Source organism: Protopterus annectens, chromosome 4.part1, assembly GCF_019279795.1.
Source record: "Protopterus annectens isolate FY-2018-M chromosome 4.part1, PAN1.0, whole genome shotgun sequence".
NCBI classification, from domain to species: domain Eukaryota; kingdom Metazoa; phylum Chordata; order Ceratodontiformes; family Protopteridae; genus Protopterus; species Protopterus annectens.
Window position 1 is genome coordinate 69,863,824 of NC_056734.1, and position 24,000 is coordinate 69,887,823.

At 43.4% G+C, this 24,000-nt stretch overlaps 1 protein-coding gene across 2 annotated transcripts in view; it reads right to left on the reverse strand.

Moving 5' to 3' along the window:
- The window catches only part of ZBBX (zinc finger B-box domain containing), a 2,136,907-nt gene that overhangs the window by 704,238 nt on the left and 1,408,669 nt on the right, over positions 1–24,000 (reverse strand). For both annotated transcript variants that reach the window (XM_044069997.1, XM_044069996.1), the window contains exon 14: positions 19,501–19,688. In XM_044069997.1, coding sequence (XP_043925932.1) covers positions 19,501–19,688 — 188 coding nt within the window. The remainder of the gene's footprint in view (positions 1–19,500; positions 19,689–24,000) is intronic.

Below are 24,000 nucleotides of genomic sequence, written 5' to 3' on the forward strand. Positions count from 1 at the left end.
AGGTCTATAGAGCACATCCAATCGTTCTCCCGTAGGAGGGGGAGAATAGATTGAAGAGTGACCATTCGGAATTTTTCCTTGGTTACCGATAGGTTCAAACGGGAAAGGTCTAGAATTGGTCTCAAGTCCCCTGTCTTTTTTGGCACCAGAAAGAACCTGGAGTAGAACCCTAATCCGAGCTGGTCTTGGGGGACGGGCTGGATGACTCTTTTTCCTAGCAGCTGCTGGATTTCTGCGGCTGCAGCCTCCCTCTGATCGGGTGGTACATCGGGGAGGTTCCTGATTTTGGGGACATGAAGCATTGGAATTTTGTACCCTCTGGATATAATTCGAAGCACCCAGCGGTCTGACGTGATGGACTCCCATGCTGATAGGTGCTCCGAGATGCGCCCCCCGACTGCCTCCAGAGTGGAGCAGCCAGGCAACCCTTCAGGGCTGCTGCGTGGGCCGGTCAGAGAAGGATTCTCTGGACCCAAAGTTCCTCGGAGCCCCTCTGCCCCTGGGGCGGCGTCCTCCCTGTCCTCCTCTGCCACAGAAGGACTGGTTGTCTGGAGCGGGTTGGGAATGTTGCGATTTCCGGAACCACATCTTCTTCTGACCCTTTTGGTTCTTCGAAAAGGACCGCTGAGGAGCACAGAAGCGGACTCCGACGGCAGACAACGTCTTCCCGACCTTCTCGCTCTGGACTAGCTTCTCGTGAACCGTTTTGCCAAACAGGGCAGAACCAACGAAAGGGGCATTCGCAAAGGACGCTTTAAAGGGCTCCGCAAAGTCACAATGCCGGAGCCAGGCCTGACGTCTCATGACTAGGCCCGCTCCGCTAGCTCTAGCGGCTCCCTCAGTGGCGTGGGACAATAGCCGCATAGAGGTATTCGAAATGGATCTCAGAGTGGCCATTCGGGTGGAGTACAACTGTTTGTCCTCCGCCGACATGGACTCAGGGGGGGAGGCAGCATATTCTTTGATAAGATCCCGCTGCATCCTGATGACGTGTGCCATATAGTTCAGGGACCTTACCGAAAAGGTCGCTGAACTAAAAGCTCGCTTCCCTAAGCGATCCATCGAGCGGGACTCCTTGCTCGGTGGATGGACCGAGGGGCTCTCCTGAGCTAGTTCCCTCTTCGTGGCTGCCGCCATCAACATGGCATTTACGGGGGACCCTTGCTCCAATGGGACCGGTCTGTGGGGGGGCTCAGTATCCTGTCCGGGCGTTTAGGGACTGGCTCCACGGTGTCCGGGTCCTTCCACGCCCTGGTGGTAATAAGGTCCACCAGGGGGTCGGCCGGAGGGGACACCGAAGAGGTAGATGGGCCTGCTTTGAATGCCTCCAGAAACACGGACTCGTCGGAGGAAGCCTTGGGGGCAGACCACCCACCTCTGATCCTAAGCATTTCTATGATGTCTCCAAAGGAGACATCCTCAGGGGGTGATCTTGGGGAGCCTTCCCCTTCATCCAAGTCCGTGTCCTCGGTTAAGGACTCAGGGGAGTCCACGTGCCTCCTCTTACACTTGTGCTTGCGTGGCACTTCCTCGAGGGGGCTGTCCGAGGAGGTCTCGCCAGCAACATCCTGTTCCAATGGAACAACCTGGGACATCGAAGCAGGCTGTCCCTGTGGCCGGGTGATGGAAGCCTGGCCAGCAGAGAGGGAGTGCAGGGTGGAGCCGAGACAAGGGCCGGGGGTCCGGATGCTCTCGACAGAGCTCTCTCCACTACATCGAAGGCCGAGGGGGAACCGCTCTTCCTGGGCTCCGACAGCCAACTCCCACTCGGATCCGATTAAGGGATCGGAGCCAGCGCCGAGACCGTCGGATCTGAAGGACCAGTGTGCTCTGACCTGGATGGAGCCGAAGGCATACTGAATCCCTCGGATCCGAAGCTCGGCCCACGGCTCCGAGAGGTCTGATCCGACAGACTCAAGAGCAGGGTCGGATCCGAAGTACCAAGTACTGTCGGAGCCGACTCACCCCCGGCGCCGACGCTGCCCGGCTCCAAACGCTCCGAACCCGGGAAGCGGGTCAGAAAAGGAGCAATCGGAGCAAAAAAGGGTGTTGAGCTCCCCCCGAAGGGGGGGGGGGGGGAGGCAAGAGCACTCCCATCTGCAGCTGGGCCTGGATGAACCTTCGCATCATCCGGTCCAAGTCTGCATCTGACATACTGTAAGTCGATCTCGATGAGACCACCGAGGCAGGCCTGGAATGCCGCCTCGATGACCTCGATGGAGATCAAGCCTCCTCCTCCTCGGGTCCTGGGGAGAAACAAGGAGATTGGAGCCGAGGAGGAGGAGACCTAGAAGCTGTGGAAGGAGAAGCCTGCTTAGCCGGCGGGGCTGAAGCGGAGGCCTCGGCCCGCCGCTTGTGGTGCTTCTCCCTCCGTTTCTCCCTCCTGGCCTCCCTGTCTTCCGTTGCTTTAGCAGGAGTTTGAGTCCCGGCCGAAGGAAGGGGGGCAGGAGTGGCTTCCACCACAGGCTGTTGTAGTGCCACGGGAGGAGCGGGGGCCGAAGCTGATTCCGGGGGCAAAAGTCCCGCCAGGACCAGCTTCGACCTCCGCTCTTTCAGTGCCCTGGGGTTGAACGCTGCACAAATGGTACAGCCTGAGGAGAGGTGTTCAACCCCAAGGCACCCGAGCGAGTGTGGCCATCAGCCGGGGAGAGCTTATGGCCACACTCGGTACATTTTGAAAAAATGGCTTTTGGGGCTTCTGCCATACTGGAGGGAAGAAAAGTACTACACAAGCACAGAGGCCCCAAATCACTAACACACACACACTCACTAACGACCAGCGAGGGGAGGGAAAAAACTATATAAAAGGTACAAATAATAAAGGGAACCTAACACTTACACACTGTTTTAAATCTAAAGACAGAAAAGAAGGAAGAAAATACACTTATCTTAACAAATCGCTAAGAGCTCTGAAAATCCAGCTACTCACAAGTGCGGCAAACTATATCTGAGGTCATGGAGGGTTGGCAGAGGATTATGGGAGGAGCTAGGAGCTCGGATCCATTGGCTATGAAACAAGTTGCTGGCTCGGATCCGATATCGGATCCAAGACCCACAGGTTGCTGACAAATTAAGTCCCCACTTCAGATTGTGAATGTACAAGATCTCATACAGTTTACATTATATTGAAAGTTGAAATTTGAAGCTTGACCACATGAACTTTGAAGTTTTTGCACATTGTATGTTATTATCTTCACTAATATTACCTGGAATAACTCATTTCATAAGTCAGAGCTGAAATCTGAATGTCATACTGCTGAATAAGTGCATCCATTTTGGTAGAAAGTAAAGCAAAATGTTCAATATGTTTGAATCCAGGAAGGGAGAATGGGATTTCAATTAGGTGCACTGCAACTTTTGAATACACTGCAGACTTCATTTTTTTTACTCCATTTAAATAGCAGGGCACTCTCTTGGACACTGGTAATGTACATAATTTTTATGAATTTAGTTTAATAAGCTAAAGCATTTTTTAAATATTTTGATATTTGTCATATTAAGAGTGTTACACAACTTTGAGATATAAACACTTGTAGTTTTATTCAGATCTTATGTTAGCTCTATAAGATGTGTATACTTTTTAGAGTGATGAATATATATGTGCATTGATTTTTTACCTTTTGTATAATAGCTTAGTATGATAAGATCATCTGTAAGTTTACAGATACCTTTATCTCTTCAAGTCCCACTTTGTTCTACTTATCTGTTTAGAGCTCTACTTGTAATAATGTTGAACGAGTGAATAATTTAGGGATATTTAATGGATACATTATACTATTGCATAAGTAGGTATATTGTACGCTATTTGCTGATTATTTAACATTTGTGATTAACAGAAAATGATTATTGAACTTTAATGTAGTAATGGGGGAATAATTTTAAATGCCAAAATATATGACTAAATTAATAGCCTCTTATTATTTTTAACTTTTATATAATATTATATTAACTTGTAAGTCAAGGTAGCTTTTGGCTAGTTTTTTGATGAACGTTTAGGTATTGGTAGGAAGAGAAATAATATAGTAGTTTGTCTATTTGAAAGGCAATCTAGGATCTTTGGTATCTATGGTAGGTTGTATTTTATTAGAAATATATATAATTACAGTTGTAGTCATTTTTGTTATTTACCAGTTTTAGTAGTTTAGTTTGTAGAAAGGAAGAATTCAAAAAATGTGGAGGGTTAATATAGTGTTGAATGAATGTATTACTCTTATATACAACTAAACTAATGTGGTGGACAAATGCGTCATTACCTTTTAAAATAAATCTTTTTAAATACATAGCAAAGATAGTTTTAATCGATTAATGTAAATGGATTAAATAACGGCAACAAAAGGAAATCATTAATGACATATCTAAATTTAAATAGAGGGGATATTAAGAGACTCACTTGATAGATAAAGATGTACAATATTTAACTTAGGTTGAGAAATGTTACCTGCTTCTTTTAACAAAAATAGGAGAGGAACTGGTATACTTTGGAGAAGACCTATTGTAATGCCTAAGGTCATGGAATCCATTAATGATCACAAAGGAATGCATACATTTGTAATAAATAAAACGGCACACTCTCTACACTAGCTAATTTTTACTGGATCCCTGGAATAGGTACAAGACTGGTTAAAGATCATTTAAACTTATTAGAAAGTCATTGGAAGGGTACAGTAATTTTAGCATGGGATTAAACTGCATAGCTAGTATAGAAGAATCAAGTGAACAGAAGAAAGCAAAAATTTTGGCATCAGATGGATTAGTTATAATAATTTAGTTAATTTAATAGTAAAAGCAGAAGATAAGTCATTGTTCTTCACTCATTATTCTTATACGCATGGGGATATAAACTAGATTGATAGGATTTTATGCCTCTACAGATTTACTCAATAAAGTGAATTAGTTTTAAACTATTCTTTGTTCATTATCTGATCATAATGCACTAAGTATTAATATATTAACAAATTTAAGGACATTTCACATTTATAGAAGAATCCCAGTATATATATAATGAAATTAAAAGAATTTAACAGTTATCTTAAGGAACAAATCAATATTTTTTTTTATTTTGAAAGATGATGGTCAGGTTGGTAAAGTCATACTTTGGAACTCCTTAAAAATGCATATTAAAGCTGGAAGGGGAAGATGGCTACAAATAAAATGAAAGAGTTGGATAAAGAGTTGTTAGAAATACAAGATGAAACGCACAAGCAGAGTCTGAAAAACAAATCAAATAATAATTTACAAAGAAATGATAAATTAAACAGTTTAATGTGTACAGTGGAGATAGCTTTATAAAAAATAAAATTGCACAGTTATGCGAGGACTTCAAAAAATCTACACAGATTAGCTAATGGAAGTAAGATGCTAAGCAAAAAGTTACTAATCAATAATATCCAAAATCCTCAAACTAATAAGCTTACTTCAGACATAGAGGAAATGCTTAATATTTTTTAAAAAATCCACGAGGATCATATTAAAAATAACAATAATAATCCTGATGATTACAACATTGACAAGTATTTAAAGAAAAATGCAACTAATAAACTTAATTACCAACATATTGCTGAATAAGCCTATTACCATAACAGAAGTTAAAAAAGCTTTAAAAAGGGGAAAGATAGCTCCATGGTTAGAATGTTAAAGTAAGGAATTATACAGTCTGCTTCCATTAAATATTTTAGAATTACTGAGCAATGTTTTCAAAATAATCCACGGTGACAAAACAATTCATCCATCAGGGAAATTTTCTGTAATCTTACCTATACTTAAACAAGGAAAGGATAATAAGTTAGTTTCCTTACATAGACCTACTTCATTATTAAATGTAGACTATAAAAGACGGTGGCTCCAATCAATCGTTATAAACCCGACTTTCCAAAGACAAATCAATAAAAGGTACGCGGGCTGGTAAAAACAGTCCAAATTTAATAAAGTTAGCGCTTTCACCTGGTAGGCTTCATCAGACAACTACTACTATGTTAAAAACATTTAAATAAGACATCTCATCAAATCATTGGTGCATGCTCGAACTGACGTCATTACATATCATTAATGTGCAATTATAAGGCGTAAATACAAACATTTCCATCATAATCAATATGATCAAAATTCAATAAAAACAATCCATGTGCTATAGCCTAATGCTTTAGAAATGACTGTCATCAAGATAAAAAATACATCATTAAATAGCAGTCGAATTCTACACTGTAGTTAACTAGACTATATGAATGGGACTAAAGTATATACAACACATTACTCTCCTAAATAATGAAAACGAAATGCATCATATAAACTAAACCACGCAGATGACTGTCATCAAGATAAAAATACAATTTGACCAGCTAGCAGACGCTATAGTGTAATTGACTGAAAAATGTGAATGAAACTAAGGTATACAAACAACATATTGTAAGAGAATATACAGTATCTCCGCGACTTGCGGCATGAAATGACAAGAATGAAATATGACATATATACGTATCAAAAAACATATATATATAAAAAATGAATAAAATATATATACACACATGCACTCAGACATATAAAAAACAAATAAAGCTAGGAAAACCAGTGCCCTTACATATCTTATATTAACTAAAGAGTGGTGGAGCGATCCTCCCAGAAACTGTTGGTTTCCTATTTCGTAAAATGGGTTTAAGGGCGGCTTTATCATTCAGACCTGGTTTCTTGTCTGATCTAGTTCTAACGATCCACCTGAGTTCACATTCCTCAGTGTGAGTCTCAATATCGCCCCCCCCCCGATCATTCAGTTTAACAAAATGAATAACTGAAAATAAAAAAGTATGCATTTCACCTAACTCTTTATTGTGTTTAGCTAATGCATTAGAATCAGTCCCAATACGTACATGATATACATGCTCTCTAATATGTTTGCGTAGCCTTCTATTCGTTTTCCCTATATAGAAGGCTTCGCATGAGGTGCATCTAGCAAGATACACTAAATGTTCACTTTGACAGTTGGTATTTGTATGAAAAATATACTCATAACCTGTAGTGGGGTGTATAAATGTACATCTTAAATCTATATATCGACATTGGTTACACCCATTACAAGGTCTCGTATTAACCTGATCATGTGTCATATAATGGTCCAACATATTGAAAGGCCGATAACACAGGAGTTGTTTCAAATTCTTCCTATTCTTATAGACAAAGGAAGGCTTGGGTCCTACTATTCTACTGATGTTCTCATCTAATAGGAGTGTATCCCAATAATTCTCAAAGGTTTTCTTAACAACTGCTGCATCTGTAGTGTAAAACATAGGAACCCTTAAATAGTTCTTGCCATCCTGTTGTTGTATTTGTATATTCCCAGTAACACCATCTGAAAAATAAGGCTTAGCTCTGGTGGTCCTCAGCTGATCAACAGAGTTAATGGCCCTATTTACCTCATTAGAATTATAATGTCTATTCATCAATCTCTCCTTAAGATCGTGTAATTCCTTACTATAGCCTTCATAAGTAGGATTGAGTCTAGAGGCTCTCATAGCCTGCCCTTCACTACATTATTAAATACAAAAGGGGGATGCATGCTATCCCTATGTAGTAGTGTATTCCTATAGCAAACCTTCCGATGTATAGCAGTGTTCAATAACTCATTACCCAGCCTTTCAATGTCTACATCCAGGAATGAAATCCTGTGCCTCGAGAAATCAACTGTAAATTCAAGAAAGGAAGTTAATCCAGTCACCACTGAGACAAAATCCAGTAAATCAACTTCAGTACCTCTCCAAATCAGGAAGAGGTAGTCTACAAATCATTTGTAGAACCCCACATTGGATCTATACTCCTGTAAAGTAAACAGATTTTGTTCCTCCCAAGCGGCCATCACTATATTGGCGTAGCTGTTGGCACATGAAGTGCCCATAGTTACGCCATCATTTTGTATATAAACATCATTATTGAAAGTAAATATATTGTTTTGTAAAACAATTTCTAAAAACAAAGTCAAAAGGTGAACTTCCTCGGGTTTCAACCCCAAATGTATAGTCATATACCGATGTACCTGTATCACACCTTCATCGTTGGGAATGACAGCGAAGAGGCTCTTAACATCCATTGTAACAAGGATGTATGGTTCACTCTCATTCATCCCCTTCATAAAGGTATATAATTCCAGTAAGAATTGTTTGCTATCCCTTAGAATATTGGGATTAGCATCTACCATAGGTCTTAAGAAATGTTCTAAATAAAGGGACAAAGGTTCAGTGACCCATCCTCTTCCAGCCACTACTGGTCTCAAAGGTGGTGAATACAAAGACTTATGAACCTTGGGTAGACCCCTTATAGTTGGTATCAGAGGTTTATTAACCCTTAGAAACTTAAACAAATCTAAACTAATATCATTGCTCTTATATAAATCATCCAGCATGTCATATATCTTAAAAATCTTAATCATAACATCATTGTATTCTATCTTGGTGTAAAACATACCCTCATTCAACATTGCGGTCATACGTTCTAAATATTCATCCTTATCCATCAGGACAACAGGACCGCCCTTATCTGCCGGTCGTATAACTACTGAGGTGTCTCTCATTAAGTGAGACAGAGCCCTCCTCTGTTGAAAAGTACAGTTTTGTACCTACCATAAATGTAGATGTTCGAGGATCTCCATTGCTGCAGTCCTTACATATGGGTACTCCGCTGTCCACAATCGGCCCGAATACCAAAGGGCTAGAACCGGCGTCGGTCATCGGCGCCCGAGACTGACGTCAGTACGTGCCAGTACAAATGCGCATGACCGACGCCATAACCTCAGTCTTTCTTGCCTCAGACGTCAGAATGCAAAAAACACCACCCAAACCCCAACCTAGAAGAAAAAGTGGGGAAGGAGGGAGGAAAAATTGGACTGCAGCAATGGAGATCCACGAACATCTACATTTATGGTAGGTACAAAACTGTACTATGTTCTTCGTCTCCCATTGCTGCAGTCCTTACATATGGGTAGAATCCCAGAGCAACAGAAAAAAGGGAGGCTGGCTAACTAAATAGCAGTAGGAGCTGCTAACATGCCCTGTAAGATTGCAGTGGCAAACCCAGCCCTAGACCTAGAATAAAGAGGTAAATGATAATGCTTTGTAAAGGTATGTACAGAACTCCAAGTAGCTGCCTCTAGAATGTCTTTAGTAGCTACCCCTCTCGAAAAAGCAGTAGAGGTGGCCGTAGCCCTAGTAGAATGAGGCCTGATCCCAACTGGAACCTCCTTTCCATGATGAGAGTAACAAAAAGCAATACAATGGCCAATCCACTTGGAAATAGTTTGTTTCGAGACAGCTTTCCTCGTGAAGTCAAAGCAAACGAAACAAATAATTGTTGAGATCTTCTGAACTCTTTGGTTCTGAACAAATAATACCTTAACTGCCTATGTACATCCAAAGAATGCAAAACTTTTCCCTTCATTTTGGGGGTCAGCATAAAAAGTAGGCAAATGTATAGATTGGTTCAATGCCACATTAGAAATCACTTTAGGCAGAAAAGTAGGATTAGTACGTAAGGAAACTCTGTCCTTGTGAAAAATCAGAAAAGGTTCCACTGCCATGAGGGCCTGTAATTCAGATACCCTTCTAGCAGAAGTAACAGCCAATAAAAAAGCAGTCTTCCAAGTCAACAACTTCAATTCAGCTGTAGCTGCAGGTTCAAAAGGAGGCAGAGTCAGCTTTTCCAAAACAAAATTAAGATCCCAGGTAGGAGTAGGAGCCCTCCGTGGGGGTCTTATATTCTTTGCCCCTCTAAGAAACTGTTTAACCAATGGATGTGAAAATAAAGGAGGGTCACAATCATAGTGAGCAGAAATAGCTGCAGCATGCACTTTTATAGAAGAGAAGGACAAACCCTTGCCCAATAAAATAGTCAAATATTGTAATGTACAACTTAAATTAGGCAATTTGACATCAAAGCCTTTATCTGAACTCCAAAGAAAAAATCTCTTCCATTTATCAGCATAAACTTTTCGAGTACTAGGACGCCTGGCTTCTAAAATAACATCCAAAACTTGTTGAGGGAGCTGAAGGCCCTCCTTCTCTAAAACAGAATGCGCCAGGCTGTCAGGTGTAGGGATTGCACCCTGACATTGAGAAATTGATTGTTTTCCTGAGACAATAAGTGAGGAATCTGTGGTAATGGCCAAGGTGTTCCATGAATTAAGCTCCTCAACAGAGGGTACCAATGCTGATGAGGCCAATCCGGTGCTATAAGGATCATGCAAGGTTTGTCCCTCCTGACTTTCAACAGCACCTTTGGAAGAAGAGGCAAAGGAGGAAAAGCATACACGTGAAGGTTGCTCCAACTGAAGGATAGTGCATCTATTTTCCAGGCTTTTGGATGAAACAGCCTTGTGCAAAACAGTGGCAGTTGGAAATTCAGAGGAGAAGCGAACAGATCTATGTCTGGAGTTCCCCAAGCCCTGGTCAACTGAAGAAATACCTGAGGGTCCAATTTCCATTCGTGAGGATCCACAATCTGTCTGCTCAGAACATCTGCTAACGAATTTTGTGCTCCTGGCAGAAACTGTGCTCGAAGAGTGATGTGCAGATTCAAAGCAGTTTCCCATAACAGCATTGCTTGTCTGCAAAGAGGGTAAGAATGAGTTCCCCCCTGCTTGTTGATGTACCACATGACAGTTGTGTTGTCTGTTCGAATCAACACCAGTCCTGGTTGAAGTAGGCTCTTGAATCCTTCCAAAGCAAATTGAACTGCCAGCATCTCTTTCATGTTGATATGCAAGTGAAGTAGCTCTGGGGGCCAAAGGTCTTGAATCCATTTTCCTTTGAAATGAGCTCCCCTGGCTGACTCCGAGGCATCTGTCGTTAATATCTGACTTGCCTCTGGTTGGGTCACAGAGAGCCCCTTGTTTAGGTGACATTCCTGAGCCCACCACAGAAATTCTTTCTGAATGCAAGGTAGAATCCGAATGACAGTGTCCAAATCGTGGCTGTGTTGAGTCCAAACGCTTTTGAGATACCATTGTAGCTTCCTCATATGCAGTTTGGCATTGGGAAGTACTAGAATTCAAGATGCCATGAACCCCAAGGCTTGAAGGACTGTCCTTGCAGTCAGCCTGGACATTACTGATAGCTGTTGGAAGTATAGGTGAAGATTTCTTTGTTTGTCCGGGGTAAGAAATGCCATCTGAGCAGCTGTATTCAGTCTTACACCCAGAAAACACATCTCTTGTGAGGGTACTAGACTGGACTTTATTTCGTTCACAGAATACCCTAGGCAACTTAAAACTGTCATTACATACTGCAGATGTTGAAGAAGTTCGTGCTTGCCTTGAGCCAGAATCGAACAGTCGTCCAGATAAGGATAAATTTGAATTCCTGTTAGTCTGAGAAAAGCTATTACTGGAGCCAGGACTTTTGTGAATACCCTGGGCCCAGGAGACAAGGCAAAGGGCAATGCAGAGCACGGATAAGGCAAATTCCCATTCGAAATCTCAGGAATTTTCTGCAACTGGGCCTGATAGGAATGTGAAGATAGGCCTCTTTGAGATCCAGAGTCACCATCCAGTGATCTTTGCCCAGCATAGGTAACAGCTGTTGCAGTGTTAACATCTTGAATTTTGGAATTTCCAGAAAGGTGTTTAGAATGGACAAATCCAAAATTGGCCTCCAAGTATTTCCTTTCTTTGGCACTAAGAAAAGACGGGAATAAAACCCTGTGCCTCTTTCTGCAGAAGGTACTTCCTGTATTGCTCCCAACTGAAGCAGAGAAGAAATTTGTGCCTGTGCTTCCAGTCTTTGCTGATGAGGCACATCCGGCATACCTTTGAAAGGAGGGAATGTGTGAAAATAAAATTTGTAGCCTCGATTTATTATGTCCAATACCCATTTGTCTTGGGTAACCAAATGCCAATTCCTTTTGAAAAGTCCCAGTTTTCCTCCTAGAGGAGCTGCCAGCAAGGCAGAGTCCGGCAGCTGAAGACAAAGGTCATTGGGTCTGTTTCCGAAAGGACTGACCCCTGCCCTCCCCAGCAGAAGGGGTAGAAGAACTCAAAGACCTAGAAGTAACAGGGCCCTGAGAGGAAGCCCTACCTCTACCTGCCCCTAGGTTGATAATCCGAAGAGGGGAAAGACCATCCCTTAGCAGGCCAATTCCTACTGAACTTAGGGGGCTGAACCTGTAAAAAGTCCTTAACTGTCTGCATAGACTTAGCTTTTTCCTCCATTTTTTTCAAAACTGATTCTACTGGAGGGCCAAAAAGAACATCAGATTGCAGAGGAGCATCCATAATTCGAGCCTTAACATGCTCCGACAAGGTCTGATCTTTAAGCCAGGCATGCCTGCGAACAACTGAACTAGTAGCAGCCACCCTGGAAGAAGCCTGTAAAGCATCAAAACCACACTGCAAAGAATGCTTACCAACTTGGTCTGAAGCATGCACTAAATCCTGAAGCTCCTTACATTCAATACCTTCAGCTAAAGCATCTACTTTACATTTCAATTGGCCCAGCAAATAATTTTGATACCTGAGCATATGAAACTGACAATTTAAAGCTCTCATAGCCAAAGTAGAAGAGGTATACAGTTTGTACCCCACCTATCCAGGGCCCTAGCATCCTTGTCCAGAGGAACTGGATTCCTAACCACAGAAGCCCTAACACCTTTGGGGCCTTGAGTAATAGTTTCTGGATCAGCCCTAGGACTCTTATATAAGTACTTGTGAGCTTCCCGAACCCTGTAGTATCTATCTGGTTTAACCGGGGCAGGAGGCAGAGAATCTGGGTTAAGGGCAGCCTCAGAAAATACATCCTGAACAACATCCAGTACAGGGGGAATAGCCAAGGGCCTATGCTGAGGCAAAACAAGAATTCTCTTAGCCTTTTCGAGAATCAGAATAATCCTGGCCCTCCCATTTGAAATGTTCCTCATGGAATGCAAAGTCTCAGAGAAAGAAAAATCTTCTGGAGGGGACGAGAGGGAGTAGTGTCCAGAGGCTCCGAATCAGAATAGGGAGGGAAATCCTGAAGTTCTTCTACAGAGGAATCAGACTCATTGGAAGACTGAACCAAACCCTCCAACTCTGTCTCTACCCTGGGCCTCTTTGGAGGGGCATAGAACCCCTAATTAAAGTAATCAAATCTTCAGCCATCTTTAACATGTGCTTCCTAGGAGCTGGACCCTGGGGACTAGCACCAGCAGGGCAGACTTAGACTTAGAATGGGCTTTGCTTTGAGAAGGAGGAGGCCTAACTACCCTATGAGGGAGGGAACCACTGACATCAGAGAAGCACCCTCAGCCTGGCCTAACACAGGAGAAGCCACTTCCTGTAGTAACAAAGGCTCCCCTTGAGACTCAGGTAAACTTTCAGAAGGAGCCGCTGAAGTAGTCAGTGGTTCTCCAGAACCGGTGTCCGGAGTGGACGACTCATCCTGTTTGGACCGCAAAGACTTCTTTGCGTTTTTAGAAGAACCAGGCGCCGCTAATCCGACGGCATGTTGTAATTCCAACGTTTACCAAACACCAGCCTAGCACAGTCCAACCGACGTTTAATAGTACGCTTGTTAAAAGTAGCACAAAAGCGACACCCAACAACGTCGTGCTCAGGCCCCAAACAAGGAATATAGAGTGAATGGTAATCCCTATGAGGAATCTGTTTCCCACAAGAAATACAGTTATTAACTTTTTCTGACATCCGTCAATACTGAGGCAAGAAAAAGACAAAAGTGTCCCCAACGGGGTACTTAGCCCAACTTGGTCTCCGGTCTGAAACTCGAAAACCGACAATTCCAGAACGCCGAACGGCACTTGCAAATGCTGCTTCTGCTTAGGACCACGCGGCAAGAAAGATTGAGGTTATGGCGTCGGTCATGCGCATTTGTACTGGCACGTACTGACGTCAGTCTCGGGCGCCGATGACCGACGCCGGTTCTAGCCCTTTGGTATTCGGGCCGATTGTGGACAGCGGAGTACCCATATGTAAGGACTGCAGCAATGGGAGACGAAGAACATCGTTAAGTTATTGAAATTTCGCTTCCTATTTGTTTCATTATTGAAGCTATAAATATCTTGTTCTATTAACTGTGTGACTGTATCAACTAATGGATGAGGTGGAGGGATATAAGTACTCGGATTCCGAAAAATTCTTGTACCTCCTTTAAAACTATTATTCCCAAACTCTAATTTCAATAAAACGTTACGTGCAAAAAGCCCAACATCTAAAATAGAGTCAGTCAAATCACTGGCCCTAGTGGGTATAAATGTCAACCCTTTATTTAAAACTTCTACTTCATACCTACTTAGAGTCCTACTGGAGAGGTTAATAACTAAGGATTCGGGAGGCGTTCCCACATTTTCTTTGTATTCACCACCTTTGAGACCAATAGTGGCATCTGTAGTCACTGTGGCTACCGGAGGGGGCTGTATGAAAGGTCTTCCCTGAGTCACTAGTGGGGAGACCATCCACCAAGAAAGGTGCCTTTTGCATGCCTCCGTAATCAGGATCATGTGAGACATGGGTAGCTCCTGGAAAGACCACTGCGTGAAAAGAAGCCACTGAAGTATTCTCATGTGGAAATGCGCTAATGGAAGTAGAAGAATGGCAGCTGCCATGGAGCCCAGAGTTTGAAGGACATATCTGACTTGGGTCCTTTTGCTCTGCATTAGGATTTGCACCTGTTGACAAATTGTGGACACTCTTTCCAGTGGTAACCTTGCGAACATTTCCCTTGTGTTTAATTCTGCTCCTATGTAAGTGATAGACTGACAGGGGAACAAGGCAGATTTGTCGAAATTTATTGGAATACCTAGCTGGGTGCAAGATGTGATTGTATAATCCCATGCTTGTAAGAGCTGATGCCTGGTGGTAGCAGTGAGGAGCCAGTCGTCTAGATACGGAAACACCTGGAATCCTTGACTTCTCAGGTGAGCCGTGGCCACTGCCATACATTTGGTGAACACCCTGGGGGCTGTGGTGAGACCAAAGGGCAGAGCTCTGAACTGGTAATGACTGGCCCCCGCCCGAAAGCGATGAAATCTCCTGGAGCGTCTATCCATCTTGATATGGTAGTACGCATCCTGAAGATTTATCGAGCACATCCAATTGTCCTGACCCAGGAAGGGTAGAATGGACTGTAGCGTGACCATCCGAAACTTTATTCTTTGTACAGATTTGTTTAGTCTGCTGAGATCCAGAATCAGTCTCCAGTCCCCTGTCTTTTTTGGTACCAAAAGGAATCTTGAGTAAGTTCCGGATCCATGCTGGGCTACGGGGACTTCCTGAATGGCGCTTTTTTCTTGCAGTTTTGAAACTTCTATTACTGCTTGATCCTTCAGATTGGGTGGAACATCTGGAAGGGCCTTTTATGACTGTAAGGGGGGGTGATGGAAGGGAATTTTGTAACCTCCGGATATGATGGATAGTACCCATCTGTCTCTTGTTAAATTCTGCCAGGTGTTTGGGTACAGCGAAAGTCTTCCCAAGACTGCCTCCACAGGTGAGCAGCCGGGCAACCCTTCAGGGATGCTGGAAGGGCTCGTCAGAGAAGGATTCTCTGTTGCCCTGGTTCTGTGGATCCCCTCATTCACGAGGGCGGCGTCTATTATTGTTGTTTCCCCCTCTGCCTCTGGAGGAAAAATCACCATGTGTGTCAGGCAAGGCTCCCTGAGATTTGCGGAACCACATCTTCCCACTCTTCTGACCCTTGGGGTAAGGTCTAGAGGGAGTGGAAAAACACACTCCCATGGCAGAGAGAGTCTTGCCTTATTGCTCACACCTAGTCAACGTGTCTTTCACCTATGGCCCAAAGAGAAAGGAGCCATCAAAGGGGGTATTAGTGAAGGACACTTGAAAGGGTTCCGCAAAGTGACACAGCCACATCCAAGCATGCCTCCTGAGGGCCACACCCGTGCCCGCGGCTCTACTCGCTCCATTGGCTGCATAGGAAATGAGCCTCATGGAGGAGTTAACTACAGAGTTAAGAGTCGCTTGTTGGGAAGCTACTTTGGCTTGTACTCCCTCAGCTGTAGGATCTTGAAGGGTATCTCCAAGCTCTTTAAGGAGATCCCTTTGAAGGCGAGTAAAATTACATAGATAGTTCAGGGACCTCATGGAGAAGGTCGCCGAAGCAAACATTCACTTTCCATACCTGTCCATCATCCTAGACTACTTGTTAGGGGGATGAACAGATGAAGAGGTCTCTGCTAACTCTTTTTTGGTGGCTGCTGCTACCACCATGGCAACAACGGGCACACCTTTAGAAAGGAATTGCTTATCCTGGTGGGCTGTAATAAATTTACCAGGTCTCCTCGGAGTTGGTTCCACTGTGTCCGGAGCTGACAAAGCCTTTCATGCCACTACAGACATAAGTGGGTCGAAAGGAGGAGAAACCCAGGAGGTGGAAGGTCGGGGACCAAAAGTGTCCAGGAATACAGACTCATCCTCGGCAGGGGCTAGGGGAGTCCAGTTTCCCCTCTGCCTAAGCATTTCTAGGATGTCTGAAAAGGAAACATCTTCAGTGGGGGATCTCAGGGACCCTTCCGATTCATCTAAGTCTGTATCAGAAGTGACAGACTCAGGGGAGTCAATGTGCTTCCTCCTGCACTTCGTCTTCCAAGGGGGCTCATCTGAGTGATCAGGGGAGGCCTCGGAAGAAGAGGAAACACACAATGGGGTGTCCTGGGGCATCAGTTCCCTACGCTTGGGGTCTGGAGGAGGAGCAGAGGTTGGCACAGACACTACGGGGACAGAGCCGGTGGGGCTGGTAGTGGAGCTGTCTCAGGGGACAGCACACTCTGCATGACCTCAAAGGCGTCCCTGCCTTGAGACAGAGAAAGCTCCAGTTCCGAAGAAATAGGAATCTTTCTCCACGCCGAGGGAGACGGCTCTGAGGCCGATGTTGGAGCCGAGCTCACCTGCGTCAATGCTCTGAGAGAAAGAACGGGGTCAGACAAGGGTTCGATGCCACTCGCCCCCTCAGAGCCGACAAGGGAGACCTGGAATCCAGATTCCTCGATCGAAGGAACTATCGAGGTAATCGGACCCGAAGTCAAAACCGAAGGAGAGATGGTGATCGGAGCCGATGGTTACACTACTCGAACCCCAACGAACTCTGGCTCCGAACTCAATGGAGTCTGAGGAGGAACAGAAAAAGAGGTGGATAGAGCCGATACCTGTTGAGGAGGGCTAGACAATAATTTTGCTAGTGCTTGTGATTTAAGCAACCTACTTACTACTCTCTCCACATCATGATCTGACAGCTTAGAGGATCGAGAGGAGTGAGATGAACGGTGGCTATGTTCACTCTGCAATAATGGAGACACTGACTCTAATGAAGGGGACCTCAGCGTCTTATGGCCCCGAGACAGCTCTGAAACATCCAATGGAGCCGACGGAGGGGCTGACTTGTTGGTGCCAGCCAGAAGCGACATACTCGGTAAATCCTGCACAGGAGTCAGCTCCAAAGGTGGAGCCGATGGTTTAGTGGATTTTGGGGATTTCACTGGCTGGGAACTCTTTGCCGGTGAATCCTGAGGCTTTAACAGACCCCTAAGGATCAATATGTTCTTATGCTCCTGCAGGACTCTTGGACTAAAGGCATGGCAAATAGAACAAGAGTCCTGCAGGTGAACAGCGCCCAAACAATAAACGCAGCTAGTGTGCCCATCTGTCAGAGACATTTTCTGACAGCATGAGTCACACTTTTTAAAGCCAGATACTTTAGCTTCCTTAGACATGACCCAACTACAAAAAACTAAGTACCACAAGGTAAACACAGACAGACAAATAAGTACTATTCTAAACAAGTATACCTATAAATATATAACCTCTGTCTTTTTTTTTTTTTTAAAGTTAGCGAAAAAGGAAAGGAAAGCCTCTAAGTTAAACGGCTATCCTAGGGAGAGGGGGAGGGGGGAGAACTCTCTAACTTAAATGAGTTCTAAATAAAAGGGAAACTAAGAAGAACGAAGTACTTCAAAAACACGTACAGAATAAAACTAAGAACAGTAAAATATCTATTAGTTTAAAGGGTCTAAGAGAATAATTTTACACAAAAAATTGAAATATACAAGCCTGAGCCAGAAAACGACACACCTCGCAGCTGAAGCGGCAAACAAGATCTGGGTAGCGGTTGCTAGGCATCATGGGATAAGGGGTAGCCTCGAGCCAGTAAACAGCTCTCGAGCTATTGAAGATGGCCGAGTTGGAGCCGAGGATCGGCTTCGATCCCAAACAGCAAGAATGAAGGTGAGATAGACAACTTAACTTAAATTGTTACCAGCATATATCCTGATATCCTCATCTTAAAGATAGTTCCCTTTTTCCATAAAATTGAAAGACTCTCCTTATTTTGTGCATAAGAATTAAATTTAACCAACATTGGTCTGGGTTGCCTTTTCACATGGGCACATGTCCAGCTCACTCTGTGTGCTCTTTCAATACAGACAACCTCCGAGGATATCCCAGACATTTCATACATTCAGCACAGTTCTCTCTTTCTGCAGACTCAAGATTGCTGAAAATCTCTCCCTCCCTAATCTGTGTTCCATTTCTTATAACATTTAAGTCAGTCACTCTTGATTCAATTCAGGTCCTAGCAACTTCTCATGCAGCTCCTTCTCAGATGCATGAAGGGTGGCCAGGGTATCTGAAGTTTCCTCTGTCTCACAGATCTTTATATTGTTCATTGTAATATATTCTCAAAGTGTACCACTTAGTTTGAAAAGTTGTGTGTGCATATGATTGACTGGTTTCTAGCATCAAAGATGAACCCTCCAATCTCACATCCATTTCTCTTTAGGATTCCCATGTGTCAAGGGGACGCTCTTGATCCCCCAGCAGCTGGGATGTGTTTCTTATCACTTTATTTACTGACTTGTAGAAGCTTCTTCTAGTTTTACTCTTCCCAGACAACATGGAAATGACAATCAATGGACTTGAATACTACGTTCCTTAGTTCACCAGCATTTATAACTAAATATCAGAGGTTTAAATGGGAGCATACCAAAAGTCCTATGTTTTGTTCCTGCTTTGAACAAACTAACCTCAAACTACAGACTGTACTTAACTGTGTATTTCATTTTACTGTGATGAAAACTATTCCTTTTGACTATATACACACACAATATGTGCATTTGTAGAAACCTTATAAAATATCATTCATTTATTATGTATTGTATTTTACCTGTCCTACTTTATGTACAGTTATTAACACTTGTGCCATTGCATACATTCTGACAAATGATACATAAAACCTAATTTCCTTGTCTGACCTACGTAACATTGTATTATTATACTGTTGGGAACTTTTCTTTCCATCCATCTAAAATGGGCAGAGCCAAATTTTAGGTGTTAAATGATACTAATATTAAAAAAAGGTTTGTGTCTTCTACAAGATTTTAACAGCAGTTTAGCAGCAGACTCTGCTGTCTGCTAATAATTTAAACATAAGAAGAACTGGAGTCTATTGTACCCTATTTTTGTAGTGATAAGCCAAAAAGTCATTCCATTCAACTATGTCCAGTAAATATTTCTGTTACACTTACCCTTAAGAATCTGCTGTTCATTATGCAAAGTTCTTGTAGGATGAGAAGAAACCTCCACAGAGCCTTCCACATTCACAACAAAGGTAGACCGAAGTGGAAACTGTCTATGCTTTTTGGAGGCTAGCACAGGCAATGCATTTGACTTTTTTGCTGAGCTAACTGTTATGCTGTGTTGCCCAGGTGTAAATCTATGAGAAGAAAAAAATGTTTCACTTGTATACTATACAAAAACAGGCAAAAAATAATTAAAATGACATGTAGCATAAAAAGTGCATTATTCAGTATAAAAAAAGAAGCTATGTTCATAGGCGTGTACTAGGCTAATGGCCCTGGAGCCTTTACAAATCTACCCCATAGGATTACCCTGACATCATGCCACCCGACCTTAGTTCCCAGTGCCTCTGAAATAAGCACCCCTGCCAAGTCTCAAACCCAGGACCCTCTGAACTACACTATAAAGTATTAGGCCAATAGACCAACTCAGCTCTTTTTTTTTAAAGGCTGTCTATAAGCATATTTACCCGGAAGTCAGCATTGCTTACTGCCATGCAAACCCACTTACAGCTGCTTAAAAGTGCCTTAATCACTCTGTATCTAACAATGTACTCACCATAACATTCCCTGCGAGTAGTCCATCTCGCCTTCATTCTTTACTGATGGGCTCATAACCAATCCTCGGTTCCGACTTGGATGCTTTTAAAAGCTTGAAGTCTCCTAACTAGCGTGTGGCTTACTCCCTATCCCATGATACTCTGTAGAATTCCCAGATCTTGTTTGCTGGTACTAGGGTTACCACCTGTCCCACTTTGGGAGGGACAGTCCCTCTTTGGGCAGTTGTGTCCTGACAAAAAATTGTAAAAATAGCAAATGTCCTGAGATTTTAGGACAAAATTATTTCCTATATTTTATGTATAGTTGCATAAAACAGTTATTCTGTATCTGAAATACCTAAATGTTATAAGAAACAGAATAAGCAACTAAAATGCTACAAGAATAAGCTTTTATTTAGGCAAAAAAGTTAAATTATTTCCTTTGTACTGGCCGTGGGTATGTGTCGGCCTGTAAAATCTTATGTTTGTACCAAAAATGTCCCACTTTGGTCATTTGAAAAGGTGGCAAACCTAGCTGGTACAGTAAATATTGTATACAAAGAACATACTTATATCTATCACAAATAACCAAGAAGAGGGTCAGAGAGTAATAGATGCCAAATAGTAATCCCTCGATCCTCCAGGACTCAAAAGCTGGGGGCAGGAGGGTGGGACATATGAATGAAGGCGAGATGGACAACTCACATTGAACGTTATGGTGAGTACATAACTTCTTTATGTGATGTTGTCCTATCTCACCTTCATTCTTTACTGATGAGAAAGCATCCCTAGCACCATCTTTCTTGGGTGGCTCACGGGAGAACATTCTTCAGTACCGTGGACCCAAAGGAGGCCCTGTCCCTGGAGGCCAAATCCACTTTGTAATGAGTGATAAAGATATGAGGTGTTGACCATGTTGCTGAAGCACAGATTGTATCAATTGGCAGTTCCACACAAAAGGCAGAAGAGGTAGAAACAGCCATAGCAGAATGAGCACTTATTATGCCTGGAAGTTGTTTGTTTACAGAATGATAGGTGAACATGATGCAATCTGACAACTATCTGGATACAGTAGATTTTGCTACTGGAACTCCTTTTTTACAGCCTGAAAATGATACAAATAGTTGGTCAGTCTTTCTAAGTTCCTTTGTTCAGGCAAAGTAGAAACATAAATGCCTGTGTACATCCAGTAGGTATAAAAAGAAGTTATGTACTCACCATAATGTTCCATCTGAGTAGTTCTACTTCATTTGTCTTCAACCTGTGGGATACCGGATCCGTATCGGATCTGAGCTGGCAATCTTACTAGCATCTGCTACAAGCTCCAAGCTCCTCCCCTTACTCATAATACACCTCCACTACCTTCCAACACTCAGATCGAGTTTGCTGATCTTTATTATGATAACCTGACCTGAAAAAATAATTATGACCTATAACTGCAGCCCGCAGGCTGTCCACATGACAAGGTCCAGGAGAAGGATGGAGGGACGGTTAAAGACAAATGAAGCAGAACTACTCAGATGGAATGTTATGGTGAGTACATAACTTCTTTATCTGAAGTAGTTTACTTCATTTGGTCTTCAACGTGTGAGACAGAGTCCCCAGCTACTAAACCCTTGGGTGGCCCTCGCGGAACCAAAGGATGCTCTCCTTCTAGAAGTCAAATCCAATTTATAATGAGAAATAAATTTATGAAATGAGGACCAAGTCGCTGCGGAACAAATATCAACCAAAGAGATTCTAGACCAGAAGGCCGCAGAAGTAGCCATGGACCTAGTGGAATGAGGTTTCACCTGACCTGGAAGAGACATGCCTCTGTTCTTACAAACCTGAAGAATGCATGAAGAAATCCACCTAGCAACAGTGACCTTGGAGTTAGGTTTTCCCAAAAAGCGTTTATAGAAGGATACAAACAGTTGGATCAGATCTACGGAAGTTTTTGGTTCTGTGTAAATAAAATCGTAACTGTCTATGAACATCCAGCAAGTGGAGTTTGTATTCCATTTTGTTAGCAAAATTAGGAAAGAAAACTGGTAAATTGATGGTTTGATTGATATTAACCGGTGATGCCAGCTTGGGAAGAAAGGATGGATTGGTCCGAAGGGAAAGTCTATCTTTGTGAAAATCATATAAGGAACTTTGACAGACAATGCCTGCAGTTCTGAAACCCTTTTAGCAGAGGTAATAGCCACCACAAAAGCTGTTTTCCAAGATAAGATTTTTAGATCTGTGGCGGCAGCGGGTTCATAAGGCAGAGCAACCAGAGTTTGAAGAACCATAGTAAGGTCCCATGGAGGAACAGGATCCTTGACAGGGGGGCATAACAGAAAAGTTCCTTTGATAAAGGCTTTACACAGTCTAGAGGAGGCTAGTGAAGCAGAATTCTCACCCATATGAAAATGAGAAATGGCAGCCAATTGAACCTTGACAGTAGAAGAACTAGCTCCCTGTTGAAAAATATCAGCTAGGAAATCAAGAATGGCAGAAATAGGAGCTGTGAAGGGATTTAATCTCCTCTGAGAGGCACAAAAGGAAAAACATTTCCATTTACTGCGATAAACCTTCTTGGTTGAAGACTTATGAGCAGACATCAGAACAGACCTAACTGAAGAGGATAATCCAGGAGGCCTAGCGATCATGGGATCTAGAGTAGCCAAGTTGTGAGCTTCAAACTGTCCAGGTTCGGATGAGGAACCCCCGATGGGTGTGAAATCAGATTCTGAATGGGATCCAAGATCCAGGGCGGAAGCAAGAAAGTGAGACCAAAGAAAGGGAAACCATACCTGGCGAGGCCAAAATGGGGCAATGGGGATCACTTTGCTCCCCAGTCGACGAACTTTCTGTAGAAACCTCGGAATGCGAGTTACTGGAGGGTAAGCATACAGAAGACTGCGAGGCCAAGCATGGACTAGAGCAACTCTGGGGGATTCGCCCGGCAGGGGGTTCAGAGTGAAAAACTCGCTGCATTTCCCGTTGGAAGGAGATGCGAAGAGATCGCAGCAAGGCTGACCCCACTCCAGGAAGATCTACTCTGCTACTTAAAGATTCAGAGACCACTCGTAAGGCATCAGAATAGTCCGACTTAACCTATCCGCTGGAATGTTGGACCATCCCGGAATGTGCGTTGCGATGAGAAAATGACTGGTGGAGATCGCCCATTCTCACACTCTCATGGCCTTGCAACAAAGGGGATAGGATCTGATCCCTCCCTCTTTGTTGATATACCAGACCACTGATATGTTATCTGACTGAATTGCAATGGTTCCCAGAGGAAGAAAAGCATGAAGGGCCTGCAATGCTAAAAGGACCGCCCTCATCTCTAGAACATTTATGTGCAAGCTGGTCTCTACAGGGGACCACTGGCCTTGGACTGACCTGCCCGAACAATGCCCTCCCCCACCCAGGTTGGGAAGCATCTATGGTTACTGTGGTTTGCATAGTGGCTGGAACAAAGGGTCATCCCTCCAAAATGTCCGGAGAACACATCCACCAGAGAAGGGACAACCGACAGACTCGACTTGAGTTGTATTGTATACGACAATGGAAGTTCCAACAGGGACCATTGTACAACTAGTGTCCACTGTAGAATTCTCATATGTAACTGGGCATACGGGAGGAGTGTTATGATTGCTGCCATTGAACCTAAGGCCCTCAACACTGATTCCACCGATGGGAGATGAGAATGGTAGATCAGAGAGATATGCATCCTCAGGTTTTGTGCTCTCCCCAAGGTCAGTAAGATTTTGCCCTGTAATGTATCTATCCTTACCCCAATGTAGTCTACCACCTGGATAGAATTTAGAAGTGATTTGGATGCGTTGATTGTGATCACCAAATGCAGGGCAAGGTTTAAGAAAATAATCCCTGGTTTGAGAGAGTAGACGCCTGGTGGGAGCAGTGAGGAACCAAT